Below are 25,728 nucleotides of genomic sequence, written 5' to 3'. Positions count from 1 at the left end.
AGCACTGGTTTGGTCAAGGAGGGACATGATCACTGAAGTCTTTTCTTCATCTAAGATTTAAGTTCCTAAATTCAGGATCAAGTTCAAATTAACAGTAGGGTATCTCTGGACAGCAGAGTGAACTAGACTGCGTTCTCTGGGATCTGTAAAGGACAATGGCTCCTAACCAGAAAATTCACAGAAGGCAGAAAAATGTGTACTTGCAAGTACATCCCAATAGAAAGCTTAGGAAAGGCAGCAGGTAGAGACAGAGAGTTCCCATACAGGGCCAGGACCTATCAGAACCATTCACTTATTAACCAGCAGGGCCGTGTGAAGACTGACAACATATGCTATTCTGGGATTTTAAAAAATGAAGACCTAATGCTTACTATTCAAAATTGGGATGCTCCAAAATACCAGCTGATTTCATTCAGTATAGCTAGGATTCTGCCTGGAAATGCAATTCAATTATAAAGTTGAAAATATGAACATGAAATATACTAAAATAGCTAAGAGTGTCCTTTTAAATTTTCAATAGATAATCTTTTAATGCAATTACTGTAATTTTATTAAATGGCATAATTAGTTAATGCCTGAGAAGTTGTCAATAGAAGGTGCAATTATGTTGTAAAAAATTATAATCACAATGTGCAATAATGGATTGTTCTTATGGAAAAAAATACTGAAAAAGAACTTTAAGGTATTTTTAAAAGTATGTTAGGTAGTCCTCTGCAAAAAGAAAGATTTGGGAAATCATCATACAAATGTTAAATAAAACAAATAATAAACTGGCAAATATTTTAAGCATTTAATGTAATATATTTATACATTTTTGCATGTAAGTATATATACGTAACATTTAAGATGCCTAAAAAATTTTCTCCAGACAAAATGGTGATTGTAACTCTGGATTTTTTTTCAGTTTTACTGTTAATCTTTGAGCAGCAACTGCACAAACACCCACCAAACAGGCATTGATGCCTGCTGTGCACATCCGACTGTGACTTCTGGTGGGTGTGGAAACAGCCACCAAAAGTTGAATCAAATGCAGTGCATCTAGTTGTGAATAAACTGGTGATAGAATTTTTTTTAAAAAAAAGAAAAATCTTTTAGACCTAGTTAACACATAAATATCTAAAGCATCAAAAAGACAACTGACCAGCACTATTTTCATCGTCCAATCTGAAAACAAAACGTCCAGTGTAATTGTCATTTGTACCAAAGTAAGTTCAATCTGAATGTCCTGTGGGCCACAGAAGGGATTATAAACAGGGACACTCCGCAAGGTCTCATGAAATTTTTATCAAATCGTTCTCAGAAAACTTTCAGCAGCGAAACTTTTTGCTTCCCAAACGCCCTCTGCTTCTCAGTGTTTTGTGTGTGAGTGTGTGTACGCACACATGTGTGTGATGGAAGGGTTCGTTCTGTTACAGTTGCTATTGTTTTTAAGTTCAATGTGAAATCATTTCACACTTCTCAAAATTCTAGGATCTCTAAAAGCTAAGAATTCTATATATGGTAAATAGGGGCTATCACTAAGAAAGTGGAGAATTGTATTTTAACCTTATTGAGGAGCGGGACAGTTGATTGATGCTTTAAATTATGTATCATATTGCAGGCCCTGTCAACTCTGAAGAATTAATTCTTCATTTTCTTACAGTCAAAAAATGCAGGAAAAAAAGTCACAGATGTTAAAAGCATAGCTTTATGAAAATACCCATTGATATATGGTAGACTTAGATTGCTTTTTAACATCAAAGGTCCAAGTAAAATTTTAATAAATAAGGAATCCATCAATGCCCCCATAGACTCCTCTCCCTCAACGCAAGACGCGAGGGCCTGAAAGAGTGGTGGAAAACCAAACTACATAAATGCAATCCTTTTTTACAGCATTGGGAGACCTTTGCTATTTCAAATAATTTTCTGATGATGCCAACTGTCAAGTAAATGTTTTCTGTCATATGAAAAAATTAATGCACTTATGCCATAATATAACCTTAGGTCTTTTTATAGACGACATTTGGGGCTTGTATATAAAGTACAATTACCCAAGAGAGAAACAAATCAAAAAAACTCATACAGATGATTGTTTCTACAATACAAATACCACAATGCAAAATTATCTTTTGAAAACAAACTCAATTCCTCTTAACTATCATCAAATAATGTATTTGCACTAGACATGGGAATATATTGTACAATACAGCACCCTTCCCACAGTAGAAATATGAGCCAGTTTCTCTGAAAGTCACTGTTTTAAGATATTTTATAGTAATTTACTAATGTAGATAGTTACTCATCTCTACTACTAGCCCTTATTCTGAACAACTTGGAATTCTTGAAGAAGATCTGAAAACTACAGATTCCTTCCATGGCTCCTTCCTTCAGTTGTTTTCACTCTTCACTCTCCCCTTGAAAGCCCTTCTACATCATCTAAGAGCTTCCTCCAAAAGCGAGAAAAGATAACTCAGACCTCAATTTGGGGCTTAGCCTAGAACCAAGCACTGAGATTTTCCAGACCATCAAGCTGAATTCCACGGAGGTCATAAGCATGTGATTCCCACGGTCTGGGCTGTTCCCCAAAGATGCCAGAGACATTTCTACCTTTCACTTCTTTAATTTTACTCCATCTCTTGTGAATATAATGACTATGTCTGAGAATTATTCTTACCCGTATGATAAGGATTTCTTTCTCCCAAAGCATCTTGGAATAGGCTTAGCTTCCATTTATAACATCTAGATATTATACATATCTGAAATGACTCATATGGTTGTCCCTAGAGCCATTATATCGATCTAAATACAAGGATCGTGATCACTGCATCCTGGGCATCAATGACAGGCAGTGTAGCCCAGTGTTTACATCCATGGACTCTAAATCCTGATGGTCTGGGTTTAAATCTCAGCTCTGTCTCTTAAAAGCATATGAGCTCTGACACTTTATTTAACCTTTATTTAACTTCTATGGGCTTATTTTTCTTATCTGTAAAAAGAAGGAAATACTGATACTGGCATCTACATCAGCAGGTTGTTATGAGAACTAAATGAATTAACACTTATAACATGCTTTAGGACAGTACCTGACACATAGTAATCACTGAAACAACACAAGCCATTAATTATCCCCAGAGTTCAAAGCCTGTGACTGGGAATGACCATGGGCATGTATACAAAATACCATGTATATTTACAAATCCATTCATAGGGAAATATACAGATGTGCTTCTTCTAGGCATGATGTTTTAGTTATAGGCCTCTGTCCATAAGCTGACATCTTATATTAATTTACCTTTCAATTGGAAAAGCTGAGAATGTGAACTTTTGAGTGAAAAATAATTATCTTTAGCTTAAAGCAAGTAAAGCTCAGAAAACACATTAAAAAAAAAATCTAGAAAACTTGGAGGAAGGAGAAAGACTCAAAAGAGGTAATGACACGGGGAGGGGGAAGGGTAAGCTGGGATGAAGTGAGAGAGTGGCATGGACATATATACACCACCAAATGTAAAACAGATAGCTAGTGGGAAGCAGCCACATAGCACAGGGAAATCAGCTCCGTGCTTTGTGACCACCTAGAGGGGTGGGATAGGGAGGGTGGGAGGGAGATGCAAGAGGGAGGAGATATGGGGATATATGTATATGTATAGCTGATTCACTTTGTTATACAGCAGAAACTAACACACCATGTAAAGCAATTATACTCCAGTAAAGATGTTAAAAAAAAAAAGAGGTAATGAGCAAGGTTTCCCGTAATTATCCTAACAAAAAATTAAGCCTATAGAAGTATGATTTGGAATCTGACTACTCTTAAAAAAGTCCACATTCAGTGACCTACTGTATAGCACAGGGAACTATATTCAATACCTTGTAATAACCTATAATAGAAAAGAATCTGAAAAAGAATAGACATATATATATATATGTATAACTGAATCACTTTGTTGTACACCTGAAACTAATACAACATTGTAAATCAACTATACTTCAATAAAAATTAAAGAAAGATAGTCCACTTTTAATTTCTTACAATAACAATGAATTAAACAGTATACAGCAACAGTCACGTGGCAGGTGTCAGGAAATTGAAGATAACTTTCTTCTCTTAGTATTGGGAGACCAACCACCCACGTTAAGTGGAGAGGGGATTAATCCCCTAGTGGGGGAGGTTAATGCTTAGACAGTCTAACAAGATAAATTTTCTCATGTTTGTTCATCCACTTCTGACTGGACACCACAGGACCTAGATCTTAACAGGTTGCTTTCCTTTAACTCCTGCTTTCAACAAGATACGATATATTCATACATCCATCCACAGGATCCCTTAGAAAATGTATGGCTTGCTTTCATAAAGTCTTAAGATTAACAACCATAATATACTAAACATGATCTTATAACATTCCTGCTTTGTATCAACTGAAAATAGAAACATGAACATGATGTTAGTAAGGCAATTTCATGTTACCTGACAAAACAGAAGTGAAAAATTCCTATGTTTCTGCCCTTAGCTTGTGGTGCTGTACCTCTAGGTAAAGGAAAAGCCCCAATGGAGATGGGTTTAGCCAAGACGGTTCTTTTCACACCTGTGCAGTGAACCCTCAATGAGCACTTATCCTAATTTCTAATAGAGAAAGGCCTTCACATGCAGTCCTATTGTTCAATAAATTCTTGGCTTAGGACCTTGCTTCAGACCAGCACGAAATTGCTCTGCCCCTGTAATGCCAAGGCAAGTGGACGAAGCATGAACAAAGTACCACATGGATGAATAAAGACCAGGAGCAGCATTCTGTCCTCAGCAGATCATAGGAGAACATCAGTGTGTACTGTACCACCAAAGACAAACACGGTGTTCTCAGTAGTGGAGTGAGGGAGCGAAGCCAGGCTTCAGCATCACAGTCTCCCCATTCCTCCCTCTCTGGCCCAGGTCACCCGAGGATCCAACATTGTGCAGAAAGACAACCCTGAACAGAGTCCTACAGAGTCAGGGACACAGCCAGTGGCAGCCCACAGGCCTGGAATCACCCATCAGCACTCCACAAGCAGCTAGCGTTAAGTCTGTAAGCAAGAGCCATGAAAGCAAAATGTTTTCTGAAAAATATGAAGGCTTGGCTACCCATGATCTTACTAAAGAAAATAAGGGAGGCTACAATGCATTTTTTATTTTATCCTAATAATGTACTTTCTTTATATGTTCTCGCTTTAAGAGCAGAAATAGTTTTGGAGTGACCATCATGATGGTAGCAACAAAAACATTCTCTAATGAAATTACACATCATCAGCTTAGGGAGGGGAGGTACCTACGTCTCTACATCTGCAGTATCTCTGAGATCCACCATGGCTGGTCAAAGTAAATGTGAGATAAACATTCAAAAGTAGAGTTTCAAATGAAAACAGAAAACTAAGTGTATCTGAGTGAAGCTGTCTTTATTTCAGTACCTTCAGGACAACCTAGAGAGAGAGAGAACGGATGCACATATCACTCGTAATTGACTCTGCATTTTCCAATGATGTCCAATGGAAAATGTCCCCCATCCACACCTGCAGTGGGGCCTCCCACCATCTCATAAACTCAGGTACCCTTGCAAAATCACATTATGGCAAACCAGCAAGAAGAGCACTCCTCTATCTTTCGTTCCTTGGGCCTTAGGGACTTTAAAGGAGGATGTGCTGGCCTGCCTCTGGCAGCCAGCCTGGCAGAGGGCTGTGCGGTGTGGTGTCGGCAAGGAGGGTCCACTCAGGTCCCAGGCCACGCAGAAGTGGCCCCAATGCCAAGGCTCCCTTCTCGTTTAGAAGCCCCCTCTATGAAACAACTTATTTCTATTCATTTGTTGTAATCTTTCTTCAGATCAGGCTGACAGCCCATTAATCATTTCTGTCATCCCCCTACATAATCCAGTGCAACAGATCTCTGTTTTTCTAAAAATCTCAGTGCCAGAAACTAAGCTCAAGCAAGAGGAAATCCCTCTTCCTCCAAGGGACTGGCCGGGGTGCTGACTGGAAGAAGCCACCAATCATGTTGACTCGCCTCTTTCGCCCAGAATCACACAGAACATTCCCTGGAAAGTTTGTAGAGAGGATTCAGGTGGGAAACAGAGGCAGGGAGGCTGAAGAGGAACCCAACACACGAAGCCCCCAGCTGAGGAGAATGTGAGAAAGGGAAGTGGATGAGTCAATGCCAAGTCAAAGGCAGATAGGGATTAATAAAATCCTTTTTAATGCTGTTATCAAGCCCAATTGTTCTAGCAACTTTAAAACAAAGAAAAAGTATATTAAAGGCCAAGGCTGCAGCCATCACAGGCCTTCTACCTCCTGAACCAATGAAAAACTAACATTAACTAAAGATAAAACAATGTGCTAAAATGGCTAAGAAGAAGCCTCTTATGGAGCCAGTATACAGCTTGCATAATAAAGGTGGGAGTGACCTCGAACCCACTGACCTCTGGGACTGATTTTTTTTTTTTTTTTTAATGTGGATGAGCCTGGTGGGTAAGAGAGAGAGCATGGATGATAGAAAACAGGAGACAAAAGAGCCGTGATCATGACTCAACCATTCACACGTCGTATGAGGTCCTACTGTGATCTTTGCACAGTGCAGAAGTTAATGGCATAATACAGAAGGCACAAGATTAGCAGTCAAGCAAATTGGTTTCTCCTCCCATGCCTGACGCTACCAATCTGATCAATGACAAGTGCCTTTACAGATGAGGGAGGATGCCCACAGATGTAAAGTGAGGACATTATGCTCACTTTCAAGTCCTTACAAGATCCTTGGACTCTCAGTGGTTGACCTAGGTGGTTTTAAGATCTCATGCAGTTCTGAGATTCCGTGATTTTATTATGCTCATAAGGAAAGGCCAACTATTATTATAAGAATGTATTTCACAGACAGTGGTTCTCCTTTGTGGTGTTGGGTCAATGTGTAATGTGTAGTAATCGGTTACGTCTCAAGAGGTTTGATCTGAATACATGTTTTTTATACCAAAGTTTGCCAATGATTTACTTAAAACATAAATTAGAGCAATTTAGTCTTCATTTAGTCATGTGATTTTTCAAATGCCGTTTTTCAGAAAACACTGGCCCTCACGGGTACAGAAGGAGACAAACACATTGTGGGAACTATACAAATGGTTTATCATAAGCACCACAGAAACATTTAAAAATGCATAGAACACTGGCTCTCTTTACCTTATCAAGAGATAGTATATAAGTATGATTTGGGTAATTTAAGGGATTTCCAAGGGTAAATCTGACAAGTATGGCCTTGGAAAGACACCTCCTATATAATCTCCTATGTCATAATATATTTTAGAAAGATGAATGGCTATCCTTTTCTTTAAAGTTTCCTTCCCAGTGTAAACTTCAGCTATGTTGAGTGTACCTCATTCTGCTTCACGTAAGTAAAATAAAACCCATCTGCATTCGGACTTGGGACTCAGAAGCAAATAAGCTGAACATAAAAAAGGAAGCTTACCACGAATGCTACTGTACTTCTCAATGTGGATTCCCATTGGAAGCAGCTTTTAAGGAACTGTATTGTATTCCAGACTGTCATGCTGAGTCTTTTCACTCGGTCTACATCTCTTGATAAGATCTGATTAAAAAAATGGAAAACAGGGAACTAGGTTTAAACACTCCAAATATCCTCTTTAGATCAGACAGCTTGGTCATTTAAATTATATTCTGTATAACTGCCAATGAATAAAACAGCAAAAATGAAGAGTCCTAATGCTTTTTCTAAAGTTCATTTTTAAACTACGATCATCCTGGGAGGAAAAGAAAATCCAATGCGTTTTATAGCTCCTTTGAAGGAGAATAGGCTGTTTCAATAATGTTCAGCACGAAACTGAGCTGGTAAAAAATACAGCAGTCAGGGGACTTCCCTGATGGCGCAGTGGTTAAGAATCCTCCTGCCAATGCAGGGAACATGGGTTCGATCCCTGGTCTGGGAAGATCCCACATGCCGTGGAGCAACTAAGTCGGTGCACCACAACTACTGAGCCTGTGCTCTAGAGTCTGCGAGCCACAATTACTGAGCCCACGCGCCACAACTACTAAAGCCTGAGCGTCCTAGAGCCCACGCGCCACAACTACTGAGCCCGCGTGCTGCAACTACTGAAGCCCGTGCACCTAGAGCCCGTGCTCCGCGACGAGCCACCAGTAAGAAGCCCGCCCACCGCAACAAAGAGTAGCCCCCGCTCGCCTCGACTAGAGAAAGCCCGCACACAGCAACAAAGACCCAACGCAGCTAAAAAAAAAAAAAAAAAACACAGCAGTCAAGCATGTGATATGTGTGTGTGTGTTTGACAGAGACAGACAGAATGGAATGAGGGTCTATGTTGTTTAGTTTGGAAGGAAATGGGTAGATTTTACAGTAGAAATGTACATGTAATCTAGCTCATCTAGTCCAAAAGAAAAGGTCTATTCTATAGGAAAGTAAAGTTCTGGAAAGGAAATCCAGCTCTCTTACCTCTTTGCTGTGTGACCTTGGGCCAGTTTCTTAACCTCTCTCTTACTCAATGGGGTTGATAGGAGTGCTAACCTTGTAGGTTGTGGAGAGAATTAAAGGGCTTAGAAGAGAGCCTGGCACATACTAAGTGATTTTAAGTATTTGTGTCATGAGCACAAGTTTCAACTTTATAAAAATCTGGGGACACTTAGTGGTGAGAGGAACTTGGGGAGAAACCTAACATAACCCAGGGTCTCAGCCCCAAAACCCCCCGGTGCTCTCAGAGCCCAAAGCCACCCAACGCGGAGGTCCTGTTTGGCAAAGGAAATGTCTTTTCTCCCAGGTGTAGGTAGATTCATTTCAATTTGTTTGCAAAGCAGCTATGCCACCTACCTCAACTCAGGTTTTAACTTTCAAGTAAACAGAGCAAAAGGCAATAATAACAACAATAATAAAGCCATTTACTCAGATTACACAAAATAAATATTACACTCAATGTTACGGCAGACCAAAACAAAACATTTGGATGCTCCCTTCAGAAGAGGGTTAAGGCCTTTCCCGAGCGTGTCCAGAAGTTCATGGGAAACCAAAGGATGATAAGATGCCTTTATATTTAACTTGCTTTATGTAATCCACAGCTGCTCACCCCACAGGAAGTGGTGGAAGTAATAAACACTTTAAAAAGGGGACACTTTGTTCTTTGCTACACAACTGAAGAGGGGCCGTAAGTACAGAGTGAAATCCTGAACTGTGTCTGAATAGGACAGGGAGGGGCTCTGAAAAGAACTGTAAAGGTCATGTTAAAAAAAAAAAAAATGTGAAACTTCCTCTACTTGGCCCTGATCTTCACTTTTTGTTGAACTGATGAGAGAGGAATTAAGGGCAACAGGCAGAGGGAGTGAGAGTTAACTCAATAGGAGGTAAAATGCCAACACAATCCAAATTTAGGCAAAAAAAAGTGGTAGGAGCAGCTATCGGTGAATCTGAGGCTGCACATCTCGAAAGATCAACTGGGTTAATTCCACGATGGACTCCACTGGCAGAATGCCTCCCTGAAATGTTGAAAGATGGAGAGTAAAGTGGCTGTGATTCAAGGAGGGTACGAGGGGCAAGTAAATTCAAGAGAAGGTTTATGGCTTGACGCTCAGAACTTTTGTTTACAAAATGGTTCAGGGAATGAGTGGAGAGCTGACACCCTCTGCAGCATCCAATAGATATGTTCTGAGTCTTTCCCTTCTTACTGAGCCCAGCTGAAGTCCTTGTCTAGGGAGAGAAGGGGAGATGGAGGAAGGAGTGGAGAGATGGGGAGACAAGCGGGGAGAGGGAGGAGGGAGAGAGGAAAACAGAGAAGGAGGGCGAGATGCAACCAAGTCATGACGAGTAAGTACTCCGGGTGCTGGGTGCTGACTGTACCAACAAGCCAGTTTACTGCACTGACCTACCTTTTTGGACAGCTTGCGGCTATCTTCAGCAAAGCGCTTTTCTCTGGGAGTAAAGGTCCGAATACTTGCTTTGATCTAGAAAGACAGCAGTGTTAAAAGGGGCAGCATTGAGATGGACTTGACTCTCTTCTTTTTCTAATGACTGAGAAGCTCTGGAAACCAATACCTTCTGACCCTAAGGGCGCGGGGTTAGGGGGTTGGGGGGTGGGCAGAGACATGGTGGGTACCCGGAGCTCTGCATGGGTCTCCGGAGTCTCATTTCATGAACATCACTCGGGTAGGTCAGACTGGAGATTCCAGAGTGTTGTTTCCACGTTGCAAATCAAAGAGATATTTTAAACCACTGCAGAGATTGGGCTCATGAAGTCCTCAAACCAAAGTCTCTAAAAAAAGTAAAACTTCCTTTCACATCAAAGTTTTGAACTACTCTTTGCCAGTAATACCTTGCGTGTGAAAATCAGTTTCCGGCTTATAAAAACATCTTTTCCATAGAGAATCTCATTTCCTCTCAATGATCCAGAAAAATAAGTAAATGAGTCATTTTAGCCCAGCTTTTAGGGAATAAACTGAGGGTCAGAGAGATTTCATGGTTTATCCAAATCACTAAACTGAGGAAAACCTCAAAGAACAAAATTCAAGTCCTTCTCCTCGACATCAGATGGACAACTAGAACATTACTTAACAGTTTTTCATTTAAGGCTGTTTTTCCCCCTAAAACTCAAGTTTTACCTGTGTGCATAGTCTATATACAAGTGTTTGCCAGAAGAAAAGAGGAGATGAAGTGTGATCGGTGTGCAACACACACATATGATCTCCTTGAAGGGAAAGGTTAAGACATGTGGAAAAAGAGGAAGTAACAACAGACCCCATACTGGAGGCTGTGCCCAGAGTTCTAACATTTCCAGGAATAAAATATAAAACTTCCCTGCCATTGATTTTATGAATAATCTCTTAAAGATAGTAAACAATCAGCAATGTAGCATCGGGATAATTGAGGAGTCAGAAAGATCTGGATCTGGATCCCGACTCACTCATTTATCAGCAAATCAGCTCCCCTGTTTAATTCCATTTGCTCATCATAAGATGGCATTCATGATAGCTAGGGACCAGGCTTACTGTGGGGATGAAATGAAATAACATCAGAGCCTGGCACATCGTAGATGGCCAATAAATGGCAGCCATTCTTCTAATTACTGTAAAAGCGCCATTATGCTACATTCATTTACCCCACTAACTGGATTAACCTGTGCCCTCCCTTCCCTTTCTAGAACCTACTGCTGATACCATGGCAAGGAAAGCTCACAGCTAAGTAAGCCATGTCCGCACAGGACTAGGGATTTCTGCTCCTGACAGTCGAATAGTATTCCCATCGAGAACCAACTGTGCTAATTCGTAAACCTATTTATGCCAATTTTACCCGTTACTATAATTCTATATTTAATTAATTATTATATACATTATTGAAATACAGATCAAAAGACTTGAAATCGATATTGCTCTAGAAAGCCTTGAGAAAAGTCAGTTACTAAAAAGATACTGCTATTGAGGTGATAATTTTATGGAAAAATAATCTGGAGTAATTCCACATTCAGATTGTTCTGTGAGTGTCTTTAAAGAATATATCTACTTTCAAGAAACTGAAATTACAAATCATAGATGTTATGGGTGTATTTATGCAAGGAATATGCTGTAGAACTAAAAATAATATGTCCATGCTATTTAAAAAAAGGTTTTAGGCCCGCACCTAAAAATTGGCAAGTGAATGTATATTTATGTATTTTATTTATATTAAACTAAAAGTTTAAGATACATTAAAAAAAAATCCTCCTTTAACTGTAGTTTTCAATTGAGTAACTACCTGTCTTGATAGTGTTGGATAGTAGAACATCTACTATAATAATTAAATAACATGTCAGAGGCTTGAAGATATCTCTGTCCAACAGCCAACTGTTGCCTTGGAAGAAGATTAAAGGTAATAAAGCTAAGAACCTAATTTTCCTCTTATTTTTTTTTTCCCTTGACATATATTGAGAATTACACACCATCAATTCTAATGGCCCAACAGGATTAATACCAGATTGTCCAGCACTGATTTTTCTTGCCTCAGTTTTAAAACACTATTTTCTTTGTAGCTGCAAAAATTCTGAAACATTTTACATTGATTTGAAACTCTCCAGGCTGGTCACCTTTTACTTTCCATAGAGAGAAGCTGGGAGATCTGTCCAGTTAGACCTACCGGATTATATATGAGGTCCATCTCCAAGTAAATAACTCCTTTAAAAGCTTGTTCTAAATCTTTATTCTTCAACACGTAACAGTTTGTCTGTCCATCTCGAATCTGTCATAAACAATAGATAAAATACAGACTTTCTATGGGATTTAAACTGAACGAGCTGACAAAATTGAAAATGCAGAACGCATACACAGATGAAGCCAATATTAAGCAAATATTAAAACTATGTAAATATTAAATCATAAATCAACTTTTAATTCTAGAGTGCTGCTATAACTGATAAGAAGATAAAGTAACAATCACCAGGCTGAAACTGATATACGAAAGGAAAATTAGTGGTACAAATTATTACTAAGCCTACCAGGGCTTTCATTCAAAAATCCCAGAGGTTGAACATTTTTATTTGTTAAAAAATGATGAATATTCTACAAAATTTCTGGCAAGTACTACTCAAGACTGCCAAGGTCATGGGAAAAAGGAAAAACTTGGAAACTGCCACAGTCAGAAGACTAAGATTAGATGATAGAATGCAATGTGGTACCCTGGGTTGGATCCTGGAACAGAAAAAGGACATTAGTGGAAAAACTGGTGAAATCCAAATAAAGACCAGAGTTTAGATAATAGCAATGTACAATGTCAGTTTTTTTCTTAGTTTTGATAAATGCATCATGGCAATGTAAGATGTTAACATTAGAGGAAACTAGGTGAGGATAGATGGGAACTCTGTATCACTTTGCAACTTTTCTGTAAACCTAGAATTATTCCAAAATAAAAAGGTTATAAAATAAGATCTTTTATTTATTTATAATATAGTATTTTATTTTATAAAAATATTATAAAATATTTTATACAATGTTTTATAAAAATATTACCTTATAAAATATTATTTTATAAAATGTTATTTCAGAAAAATATTATTTTATACAAATACTAAGAAATATTTTAAAGAAATGAATAAAGGAACCAGTTTTCTAAAAATGACCAGTGTTTCACAGCCAAGGTACAATGCAAATTAAATAAATCAGCATAGCTAGAGTTGAGGTCAAAATCCAAAAACATTTCAAAAGAACAATGTGCTGATAAACCTACAAAATAAACAAGTTCTTCTGATAGCATCTCTCAGCCAAGCATGTCACATCAATTCCACATACCAATCTACCTGTGGACCCCCAGTGTGTGAGGCATCTAAGAAAAAATCCCCTGTGTCATTTTGGAAATGACTTGGCTCCCATTAAGGCATTTTCTTTTCAGATTTGATAGCAGCAATGCTTACATTATACACAGTGGTAGTATATGCATTTTTAAACTTCTGGCTTATTCGAAGCATATCTCTTAACTCCAACAGGGCAGAGCAAAACTTGAGCTGACCAAAAGCTCCATTTGGGATTGTAATGATCAAACATCTGAAATAACATAGGAAATTTGAGGGCATGGAATCTGAGCCATATTTTAAATGACTATTGCTGTCACTACAAGCATTCAGCACAAGTGTTCTTATAAACAGTGGTGGAAATGAGTTGAATAAGTCATGGGGGGAAACAGAGCCATTCCACTTTACAAGGGAGAGGTCACCTTCCTTCCCAAAGTCACCCCACCTCTCTCAAATTGAATAGGTTTTAAACAGAAAGATGGTTTTCCTGGCCAGTGGCTAAGAGGAAGGGGGTACCCCATAAAGACCTGGCTTCCTTCCTAAACGGTATCTAAACAGGATTCTGAGCTTCCTCTTTTATCCACTGTCTCACTTAATAAATTGTGGGTGTTAAAGTTGAAAGAAATAAATACAAAAACAGCATGACAATTTGCCAAGCTGACTTTGGTCCAGTTTAGTTTTGCCTCAACCCATAATCACTGTACTGCTATCTTAAAATTTCCATGATTTCTTAAGGGTTAGGAAGGGCAACAGAAGAACAAGAGGTATCAGTATAAAAAGAAATATTTTATAGTCAAAGAAGTTTTTTTGTTTTTTTGGGTAAATAATCGTTTCCTCTTTCTCAATGTCCTAGAATTGTGTCAGCAAAGCACAGAATCCACCTAGGACATTAAAGCAGTTTTTAAAGCTAGAGAAATAATTAAGGCTACTCATATTTGGCACTTTCATATATTATTTTAAAATATATAAATTATAAGTTTAAAAATTTGTAAAAAGATTGAAAAATTATAGGAAATAAAAAAGTCCCTTTGAATGTTCATAAATACCACAATTCTTTCCCTGAGAAGGAAATTAGATAGGAATTTGGCATGTATCCTTTCTAAATTTTTATTGAGAATTTATATTCATAAATATATCCTTGAAGAAAGTATTTTATATTTTTTGTTTCAAACTGTATATATTTTGCAATTTCATTCTGTATGTATCAATATGATTTGATAATGTATCTGTATTAGTATATAGATCAGCCTCATTTCTTTAAACTGCTATGTAAAATTCAAAATCTGAATAAACCACAATTTATGAATCCTCCTATTTATGAACATTTGGTTGATTCCACTTTTTCAGTCTGTCCTCTATAAGGAATATCTTTTGGGAAAAGATAAACTGAGAGATAGAGGAAATATACTACTTTGTATTGGGGATATGCTTGGGTTAAGAACAGATCAATGCATTTGAATATTTAGCGTTATAATTAAACACTGAAATAGTAACCAAAGAAACTATTTGTTAAATATTTTCATTTTCCATGGTGTTTATATAATTGAACTTCCAACACATGAATACAGGATAAAAAGTTAGGTAACACCCCAACTTGCCAAACTCCTACATGACAGTATTTATATAATAAATGAAAGATAAACATATATTTTTCCAGTCAAGAACTATATTTATTATTTATACTTAACTCTGAAAATTATTTCTAGCATTTTATAATGTTAAAACCTCTATGAAATAGGACAATTAAAGCACAGCTAAAAGAAAACTTAGAGCAAAGAATCTATATATACTTTTGTCTTTAGGTATGAGATAGTCACTTCAATTAAGACTTAAGTTTAATTCTGAGATCTCTATCACCCAAGGCAAATTGTGACAAAAAGAAATCTCGAAGTTCAACTGGAGAGTCTTCCTGGGCTGACATCGGGGAGGATTTCCTTTCACTCAAATAGAAGGATGAAATAATAGATAATGTCCTTAACTTTAGTGTTACAAGAAAACTCTTCAAATTGACTTATCACACACCTTTGCCTACTTGCCTTTCCATAGGTGAGGAGCACAGATATCAGGCAATAATTTGGGGAAGGCATCTCTGCAGGACAGTTATAAAGATTTAACTTAATTAGGAATTAAACTTCCATAATTAGGGAAATGGGCATTTCCATGTCCCTTTACATTATTTTCAGAAACAATATATCAGAAAGCTAATCATGCTAACCATGAATTCTTAGTTACATTAGACAGTGAATGAAAGAGCACAGGAAGTCTGTTTCTGAGTAATAATTCAGGATTTCAGAGCCAGAGGACAAGTTACAGAGAAGGTAGTCTGGTTTGGATTTTAATCTGAACTGAAATTATCTTTAACCTATGCAATTTTTCTCTATCTAAAAGAATTTTAAATCTGCTTACACAAGCTTTAAGCACGGTAAACATGAAGAACTTTTAAAAAGTTTGGTGATAAAACTAATTTTTGAGTCACAGAGATACTACATTCACTATATTAGAAAACAAAACTTTTTAAATCGGCATATAACAAAGGTTAGTATGTGGGACAGAGAAAAAATATTTTTCTCAGCTGGAACTCTTTTTAAAGAATTCTCATTATTTAAAAAAAACAAGAAAAAAAAGAGAATTCTCAATATTATGCTTTACTGTGAAATTTTGATGTGACAAGATATCAACTGATTCAACAGCAAAGTTAATCAGAATCGATATGAAGGAATAAAACCATCAGTTGCTTTAAGGAGAAAAGATACACATTTAACATCAAAATCCAAACTGAAGAGTCATATCGATCCTCCCCAGCCCCCAATTCGACCTTCATGTGAATAAATGGAGAACATCTGGGTATAAACAAGCATTATTCTATCAGAAGCTTTTCATTGCATGCAAAAGGGAAAATAATGTGACATAACAATACAGCAGGTGATCCCCACTAATGCACATGCAAGGTGACTCCAACAAAATGTGATATGAACAGACACATGTTCACATGTGATATGTGGCTAGGAAAGAAGAAAAGTAAATATCCTTTACTTGGTAGTGATTCTATTCACATCCCCACTTGGAAACACGCCTGTTTCCCACCGCAGGAGTTACAAACAGCACGAGAGATTGAAAAGCCCACAAGGTCACTGTTTGCCCTGACACAGTCAACCACTGTGTGGTTGACTCATCACCCCAGCCCTCCACATACAACTCACCTTTCTCTGTGCAAGGCAATCCAACCCACCCATTGCCTGAATCCAAAACCCAGCACTGAACTTTGGTAAAGGCAGAAAACCCTGCTGTACCCACAATGTCTTATCAACTCCTCTCCCTGAAATAGAAGCTGTCTTTACAAAGTAATATGTACTAATTGTAAGAATGGTGTACAATTTACAAAAATAGCTTAGAAAAAGGAAAAAAATGTAATTTTTACAATATTACATTTTTTAACAAACAGATCTCTAATTTTTAATGTACTTTTATAAATATTTATCTTATGAAAATATGATCATAGTATATTGGATAAAGTTTGGGACTCTTAGAGGCAGATGAAATGAGTTTAAATTCTGGCTCTGCCTCAGAGTGGCTGTAACTTTGGATAAGTTACATAACTCCTCTCTTCTTCAGTTTCCTAATCTGTAAAGTGTGAATAAAAAAAAAAAGGATACATATCTCAGCAGTTGTTGTGAAATAATCAGCAAAAAGCAGTAAGAACAGTGACAAGTACACAGAAATTGCTTATTAAATAACATGATTTTTTCTGTCTTACTTTCATTTATGTACTTTTTAATCACTTGTGTTTTAAACTTAAAAAAAGTATGGGAAACATTCTCCAATGTAAAAATCGATTCTTCTCCATAATTGAGAATGGTTCTTCATCTTATGAATATTCTATAATTAGCTTAACCAATCTTCCATTGTAACTAAGATTGTTTCCAATTTTTAACAACTGTAAACACTGTGGTGGTTTTACACATAGATATCTTTGTGCTTCCATGATGCATTCCTAAAAATAAAGTCTTAGAGGTGGAATTATTGAGTCATATGGTACACCTATTTTTATGGTTTCGGCAAGTATTGCCAATTTGCTCTCCTAAAATGTTGTATTAATTTATGCTCCTAGCCTCAGTGAATGAGCCTGTCCATTTCCTTCCAATGTTGCCAACCATAGGCATTTTTATTTAATATACTGCAATTTCATAGGAATAAAATGGCCTCAGGTTGTTTTAATATGTGTTTTTTTTATAACTAATGAAACTGAACATTTTCTGTCGTATGTTTATTAACAGTGGGCCATGGTAGGACCGTGAAACCAGACAGACTTCAATTCAATTCCCATTTCTGGCGTTTAGCATCTGTGTGACCATGGGTAATTACTGTATCTCTCCAAGCCCCAGTTGCCTCTCTAAAATAGATATCTACAATATAAATGCTCAAAGATATGTGTCTATTAAATTTTAATCCAAGGTGCCTTCTAGGAGGCTGGTAGCAGGTCATGCTCCCTCCAACAGCATTTGAGAGAGTCCTTTGACTACACTTAATCATCACTGCTCACGAAAAATCTTGACTATATTTCTTAATCTAACTGCTTAAAATAATTTGGTAATTTAAGCTACTAAAACAAGGGTGATGAAGATGAGAGCTTACACTTTAAGTGCTTACTGTGTGCTACTGAACTCTTTTTACATTTACCAAACCATTTAAATCCTCACCACAGACCTCCAACACAGGTACTGTGATAATTTTCATTTAGGAGGAAACAGAAACAGAAATCTCAAGTAAGGTGTCAAAAGTCACACAGCCAGTTAATGGAGAAGACTGGGGCCAACTCAGGTGATCTGGCTGCCTCTTCTGCACTTTTTAAAAAAAAAATAAATTTATTTATTTGGCTGCATTGGGTCTTCATTGCAGCTCGCGGGCTTTCTCTAGTTGCAGCGAGTGGGGGCTACTCTTCGATGTGGTGTCTGGGCTCTAGGCACGCAGGCTGTAGTGCGCAGGCTCAGTAGTTGTGGCGCAGGGGCTTAGTTGCTCTGCGGCATGTGGGATCTTCCCAGACCAGGGCTCGAACCCATGTTCTCTGCATTGGCAGGCGGATTCTTAACCACTGCGCCACCAGGGAAGCCCCCTCTTCTGCACTTTTAACAACCATGATGGTGGTTGAATAAAGCATGAGCCATTCATCTGCTTATTAGCTATACAGATTTCTGCCTCCTTGATTTTTAATTTTCTGTTAGGTTGAATTGTCTTTTCCTTATTGATCAAAAAAAACCCTTTTATATTAGTGCTGTCATCTATTTGTTTTATGCTGCAAGTATTTTTTAGCAACCTATCCTTTGTCTTTTAATCTTCTATGGCAATTTTTGTTTCCACCACGACATCTTAAATCTTTCTTCCTTTATCATTCCTGTTTTTCAGTTTGTTTATGTAGCACTTCCCATTATTTTAATAGTTTTATTTATGGAACTGTATATAAATAAATATTTATTTATTTTGTTTCAAGCATTTGACCTTTAATTCACCTTGAAATAGTTACTGTGTTTGGTGTAACATGCTGACGCATTTTCCCCTGATGGATAAGCAACCAACTTAACCTCAGAATCACTTATACAGTGATCACTTAGTTTATCCTCTCAATGACTTCATGTTTCAAGTTTATCATATATTAAATTTCTCAATTAGTCTTTTTTTCATGTCCTTCAGTACAGTTCAGAAATTCCTCACATAGTTAAGCGTTATAGCATTTTTTTGTTTCCTGTTATACTCTTTGATGTTTTTTTAGGATTTTAAGATTTTTTTCTATTGGGTATGGGCACTGGTTTTCATTTTCTTAATTTTGATATTGTTTATCCATAACTGACCTTTTTTTATTCCAATACGTCGTCTATTAATTTTCTTTATATTTACAGATATTATCAGATAGCTAGTACTTGCAAATAATGTGTTTCCTTCATTCAAATATCATTTATTTCTCTTACATTTTTGCATTGGCTGGATCTGACCTCAAGGCTTAATTTTAATAGTTAATTCATAAGTAAGTAAGCTCATTAAATTCTTGCAACAATCCTAGCAGTACAAACTACTGTTATCTTCATTTTAAAAATGAGGAACTAGAGCGGCTTCCCTGGTTGTCCAGTGATTAAGACTCCGGGCTTGCACTGCAGAGGGCGTGGGTTCCACCCCGGGTCGGGGAAGTTCCACATGCCACGAGGTGTGGCCAAAAAAAAAAAGAAAAAAAAAAAAAAATGAGGAACTAGAATAACTATCTCTAGTGTTTCAGCATTAAGTCTGATGTTTGTGATACTTCTGATAGATATCATTCGTCATGTTAAGGCACTGCTCATCATTTACTAATTTATTAGACTATTTTTTCATAATCAAGAAGGGATGTTAAATTTTATCAAGTACACCTTCTACATCTATTGAGATTGTCAAGGTGTTTTTTTTTTTCTTAATAATATAAATTACACAATTAGATTTCCTAATGTGTTCAATCTTACTGATGTTCCATGAAAGGTATATAATTTGCTTTTTTTAAAAATCTGTGTTTTTTTTAATATCAGAATTATTTTAGTCTCAGGGAATGAATTCACACATTTTCCATTTTCTTTTATGTTCTTAATAAACTTGAACAACGTTTAAGAATTGCCTGTACAGTTAAGGTTTCAAAACTCATGTTCATTAAATGATTGAAATGTGTTATTTTCTTATTCAGGGGCGGGGAGTATGCAGGGAGAAAAGGGTGGAGTTATTTGATAACTATTTCTGATATTTCCATCAGTAATGATTTTCACTAAACAGTGCATTTAATACCTGATATTCAAGTTCCTCTAATTATATTTTTAAAGATAATTTCCTTGATATTTTTATACATTAATTTCTTCAAATGGGGGACGGTATTATATTTTTAGTTAACTTGGGGAGATTTTTATACCTTTACAATACCTAAGTCTTCCCAAGGTATGTCTCTATATTTATTCACGTTTTCTCTCATACTCAGTAAAATTTAGTTATGTTCTTCATAGCAATCCCTATATTTCTTGTTGTTCACTCATTCTTAATAGTATATGTTTTCCCTTTTTTTCATTAGCCTTGTAAATGGCTTGCCTGTATCACTGGTTTGGGGGGCAACTAATACTTCGATTTATCAAATACACTGTTTAAGTACTTTCTATGTAATTGTTCTTTTATTAATCTTCATAAATTTCTTTATAATTTTCTCAGTTTTCTTTATTTTACTTCATTTTGGTGAGATGTTTAATTGATTTTCAACCTTGTTGTTCAATTATAAAACCATTCACGTAACTTCCCTGGTGGCCCAGTGGTTAAGACACTGTGCTTCCACTGCAGGGGGCACAAGTTCGATCCCTGGTCAGGAAACTAAGATCCTACATGCCCTGTGGTGCAGCCAAAAAAAATTTCCTCTGAATAATACTTTTGGCCCTTATCCATAGTTTTTATATATCGCATTTCATTGTTAGTTTCTAAGAAGTTTATAGTTGCAGTTTTGGTATCTACATTAGCTACCTGAGATTTTTTTTCTACCAAGGATTTTGATACTTGTTTCATTTTTGTTATTTATTTCTCTTTACCGTGATCACAGTACAGGTTCTGCCTTTTTGAAATCTATTGAAGCGTTTTGGACCCACAACATAATCAATAATTAAACAAGTTAAGTGGGTATGTGAACAGAATATTTTATGTATTTATGTGTAATTCTACACATACACATATTGGACAAAGCTTATGGCTGATTCTCTAAAGTCTAAGAACCACCACTTTAGTTTGTTTAAAATTCACCTGAGAACTTGCTAAAAAAATAAAAACAAAAACAAAAACAAAAGAGATTCCAGGGTTTCATCACCAGAAATTTAGTAGCTGTGGAATCATGTGCAAGGACTTCTGCTATTAGCATAAACTTCATGGAACTTGGAATTTCAAAGACTTGGCATTTTAAAACATCACTTCAAAGCTTTGTTTTTTGTTTCTGATTTTTAAAAGCTAGATAGATAATATATATTATTTTTCTGTGATTCCAATTTTGTAATTTTTCTGGTGCTTCAAATATTATATATATATGTGTGTATATACATATGCACACACACATTTCCTTGGGAAGTCATTCACGTAAAAGTTCCTGTCTTTATAACTTTATTGATAATTAAATTATTTTGTAACCCATAAAATAACCTCCTCTGTATGTTTCTCACTTACCTTTTGTTTACATTTATGTGTTACACTTTTGTTCACCCATTTTAGTATTGCCATGCTTTAGGTGTCTCATCTAGAAGCAGCACTTAGATTTTACTCTTTCACTCATTATGAGAGGTTTTCCCATCTAATAGAAAAGTTTAACCTATTCAATGTTTACCATCATGCAGGATATGCTCAGATTTATACTTGCTATCTTCCCGTTATAGGACAGTAGAGGAATTCCACTAGTCATTCTTCTTTCTCCCTTGGCCTGTCGTAACCAAATATCATCCACCTTCTACACTAGTTATGGTTCATGATAATTACAGCATATTTATGGCACCCTTTGCTAATTTCCAGGGCCAACAGAAAAATGTGCCTTATCTTCCTTTACTTCAATGAACATGTTGGACCAGGATTAGATGAGGAAGAGAGTTGAATGTTTGTGTCCAAAAATCACCATTTTGCCCTGTTAAATTTTGTATTTGGTTATACATCCATAAACATTTATATAAAGTAAAATAAATATTATATATTTCAATGGCCAAAATTTCAGCATTAACTTAAAAAAATATGATTAAGAATGTCCAGTACAATGTGCAAAATCCATCATAGGTGAGAGTTGGGCAAATACTTAATTGGAAATGCAAATGAAGATGTGCATGGACATTTATTTGGTACAGCAATTATAGAAAATTTATCCCATAAAGCTAATTAAGTGAGGCTGTTATTGGTGTACCTAGTTACCGGGCACTGGCTTCACAGAGAACGCTAAGGGCTGCATGAAGGCCTGTGCTTCTGATGTAAATTCACATGTGCATGTTGGCATGGCTTACACAAGAGGACTCAAATTTGTTTCAAAATGTAGGACCTCATCAAATTGAGCTGACTTCTCCATAGATAGCAGGAAATAACAACAAATAGATGCTTTTCCTATTTTACAGAAAGCTGATTTTCAAAGTCTTCCAAAATTGACCCATTAGATAATTAATTCTAGGAGGGTAAACACATGTTTAAATAAGAAGGATGAGAAGAACTCAGCCAGATTTTCACGACAAAATCAAGATCACTTAATTGAGAATAGCAATGAAAAATAAATCTACTGAATTGGATAATTATTAGGAGACAATGTCTACATTGGGAATGTTTTAAAACTAAAACATTCCTACTGTTTTCCAATGTATATTTACTATATTATTGATTAGACGATTTTTGGAAGAATGTGGAAATGTATAAATATTAAAAGTTTTCGGGACTTCCCTGATGGTCCAGGGGTTAAGACTCCACACTTCCACTGCAGGGGGCACAGGTTAGATCCCTGGTGGGGGAAGTTCCGTGTGGTGCGTCCAAAAAAAAAATTTTTTTTCAGATTATAATCCAATCCAACTGCAATTTTCTACTGCTTTTAATCATGAGTAAAAAGTTTTGCCTATCTATATAATCATTTTTAAAAACTGTTTTTTAAAAAGTTGAACAGAAATGAAATCTATGGAAGGATGGTTCACTGTCCTGCATTTTTTCAATTCTGATGTATATCTGAGCACATGTATATGATTTGAACAATTCACCACCATTAATAAATATACTGACTTTAGAATATGAATTTTAAGGGAGCCAAGAGTCATCCAATATATTCACCCTGATTAAAAGGTATAGTGAATTCAGAACAGGCTCTTTATTTAACAGGCTGAAATGCACTTAGCACATTACCATTTCGAGAGAGTAAAAGTTGAAGGACTTTCAATACTTTACACTTAGACATTTTAAAATGTAGTTTGCATTTTCTCTGAAAGTGTAAATCAAGTTTTAGTTTATGACTTGATTAAAGAAAATGTGTTCTCATAAAAATTACGCACACTCTAAGAAATACAATTTTTGTTTTTAAATACAAAGCAAGGTATTATAGGACACTGTTCCATATCCTATAGAGGTAATAGTGAAGCACCAACGAATCCATTTTTGTGACTAAAAATATTTAAAAAGCAGGGAAATAAATCCTTTTCCTAAGAGGCCTAGAACACAGAATTGAAGGGTTTTCTCTTTGATGCTTTTTTTCTGGAGTTGCAACCAATTCCTCCAGGAGGAGTCTTCCTCCCCTATAATTTGCTTCACACAGGAGCCAAAGTTTCTTCCTAGTTAACTGTTCTGCTATATCCATGCCAAAGCCTGCAGATAATCCCCATAGAATAGGCCCCAAACTCCCTCCACCCCTCCTGAGCTGCACTCTCCAGCCTCCCTGTTCACACTGAGAGCTAGGCACCAAGGCCACTCTTTGCTTCCAGAATGTGGCCTCTCCTTTACCCTGCTGTTTCTCTGCTCATGCTTTCCCCTCTGCTTGGAATGGCCTTCATTCTTCACCTCACCCAGCAGTTCCTATCAACACCATACTCTTTCCTGGCCAGCTCAGACTCCCCACTTTCTAAAGTCTTCCCAAAGTTAAATTCAGCCCTCCCACCTTGCATTTTCCTGTTCCTTTTATATGGCACCTAATATTTTCGGTCTTGTGTGTTCATCTCACAGGCATCACCCATGAAATGCACGTCTTTACTTAACTCTGTATCCCACCTGCACCCCTGTCCCCCACCTCCATTGCACTGAGCCCAGTGGCTGCACAAAGCAGATCTTGGTTATGGCTTTTGGCACAATATTTACTGAACAGCTACTCACTATGGCAGCACAGCATCCTCTTAGGATGGCTCTGATATGAGACTGCCTAATTCAAACCCAGCCTCCCCTACTTACCAGCTACAGGTCTTTCTTTGCCTCAGTTTCCTCATTTGTAGATGGTCATAATAATAAAGCATGCCTCATTAGGCTGTCATAGAATTAATGATGTACCATATGGTAAGTGCACAGCACAGGGCTTGCTAGGTAAGTATTGCTCAATAGACATTAAATAAAGAAAAAACCTAGATCTAAATACATTTTAAAATATACCCTCTAAATCACAAGTTAGAATTATTTTAAAATAATTATAGATAGAAACAAAATTTATAAATATAAATACTATAGATATAAGTAATATAAATTTTTTTAAAAACCAAATGATCAATGAAATAACAAACAAAATTTGCCTGTTACAGATACTGAGGGTTATGGCCTTTTTTTCTAACACATTTATATCTACACTTTAGGTAGGGAATCAATTCATTTGGAGAAGGTATGTTGCGGGTGCATCGGGAAGAGACCACACAGATCTTACGTAAGATCTGATCACTTTCCCAATCTACTGGTCAAAGCACTGGAAATAAATATGAACTGAAACAGCCATGCTGAACAACAACAACTGAAATGTCTTATTCAGCTCAACATCCCTGGGCCCCCAAAGTCCCTAAGGGGAAACGTGGCTCAGGCCACACTGCCTTTACACAGTGGAGACCTTTCAGATCTGGGCTTATTTCTCCACGTGCTACATTTAGATTAGAAACAAGCAGTATAAACCAAATCAAACACTCCCCGCTGGAAACCTCCCTGTGGTTTCCCATCACCACTAAGAAAGAGCCAAAGTCCTTCTAACTTTCAGGCTGTCAGGGTCCTACAAGGTCCTCTTCCACACCATCCTATCTCCTATCCTTTCCTATCTCACATTTGCTATTCTCTACTCACTCTATTCCATCCACACTGCTCTGTTATTTTTGAAATTTGACAGTCAAGGCCTGGCCTTGGAACATTTGAACTTGAAGATTTCCTGCCTGGAAGAGTTTCCCCAGATACCCTCCTGGTTTTCTCCCCGCCCTTACCTACTTAAGTTCTCAGTCAATGTTCCCTTCCAGTGAGGGGTAATCGCTGCCTGAATCACGGAAAAATTGCATCCCTTTCCCACACACATCCTCTTGGAGGCCCCTCCCCCTGCTTCATTTTCTACATAGCACTTTTCACCATCTAACCTACTGTGCATTGCTTTTTTTTTTTCTTTTTTTTTTTCTGGTTTGTATATTGCCTCCTGCAATCAAAAGATAAGTTCCAGGAGAGGACATAGCTTCACTGCGATCATTGTTAGAACATTACCACCTAAAACAATTCTTGGCACACACTGAACACTTGATAAATATTTATCAAATGAGTGCTTAGACTGTGGGGCAGCTTATCAGCAACCTGAAAAAGTGAAGGGGGCTAATGGGCTTGCTTTCATCGAAACAAAGTCTTTCACAAATCACTCTATCTTGTATTTAGAAGGATATAGTTTGAAAGCTCTATTAATTGAGGTCAGTGGTTCTCCACTCCACCGGGAGTGACTCTGCCCCCTTCAGAGGCCTGGGCGATGTTGCAAGACATCTTTGGTTATCACAATAGCGATGGGTGGATG

General features: G+C 37.0%; 1 protein-coding gene across 10 annotated transcripts in view; it reads right to left on the bottom strand.

The window, feature by feature from the left end:
- MCTP2 (multiple C2 and transmembrane domain containing 2) overlaps positions 1-25,728 on the bottom strand; it is a 257,535-nt gene that overhangs the window by 73,672 nt on the left and 158,135 nt on the right. For 9 of the 10 annotated variants that reach the window (XR_005018816.1, XM_036843935.1, XM_036843934.1 and 6 more), the window contains 3 exons: positions 12,101-12,202; positions 9,865-9,939; positions 7,448-7,567 (listed from right to left, as the gene is read on the bottom strand). Coding sequence is in view for 9 of the 10 variants with exons in the window: in XM_036843935.1 (XP_036699830.1) it covers positions 7,448-7,567; positions 9,865-9,939; positions 12,101-12,202 (297 nt within the window). In the remaining variant the exon portion in view is untranslated. Of the gene's footprint in view, positions 1-5,318; positions 5,425-7,447; positions 7,568-9,864; positions 9,940-12,100; positions 12,203-25,728 lie in introns of those variants that run through there. The other variant, XM_036843939.1, reaches the window with a different exon arrangement.

Source organism: Balaenoptera musculus, chromosome 2 (genome assembly GCF_009873245.2).
Source record: "Balaenoptera musculus isolate JJ_BM4_2016_0621 chromosome 2, mBalMus1.pri.v3, whole genome shotgun sequence".
NCBI lineage: Eukaryota > Metazoa > Chordata > Mammalia > Artiodactyla > Balaenopteridae > Balaenoptera > Balaenoptera musculus.
The sequence above is the reverse complement of the archived record's forward strand: the minus strand, read 5'-3'. Positions and strand labels throughout refer to the sequence as shown.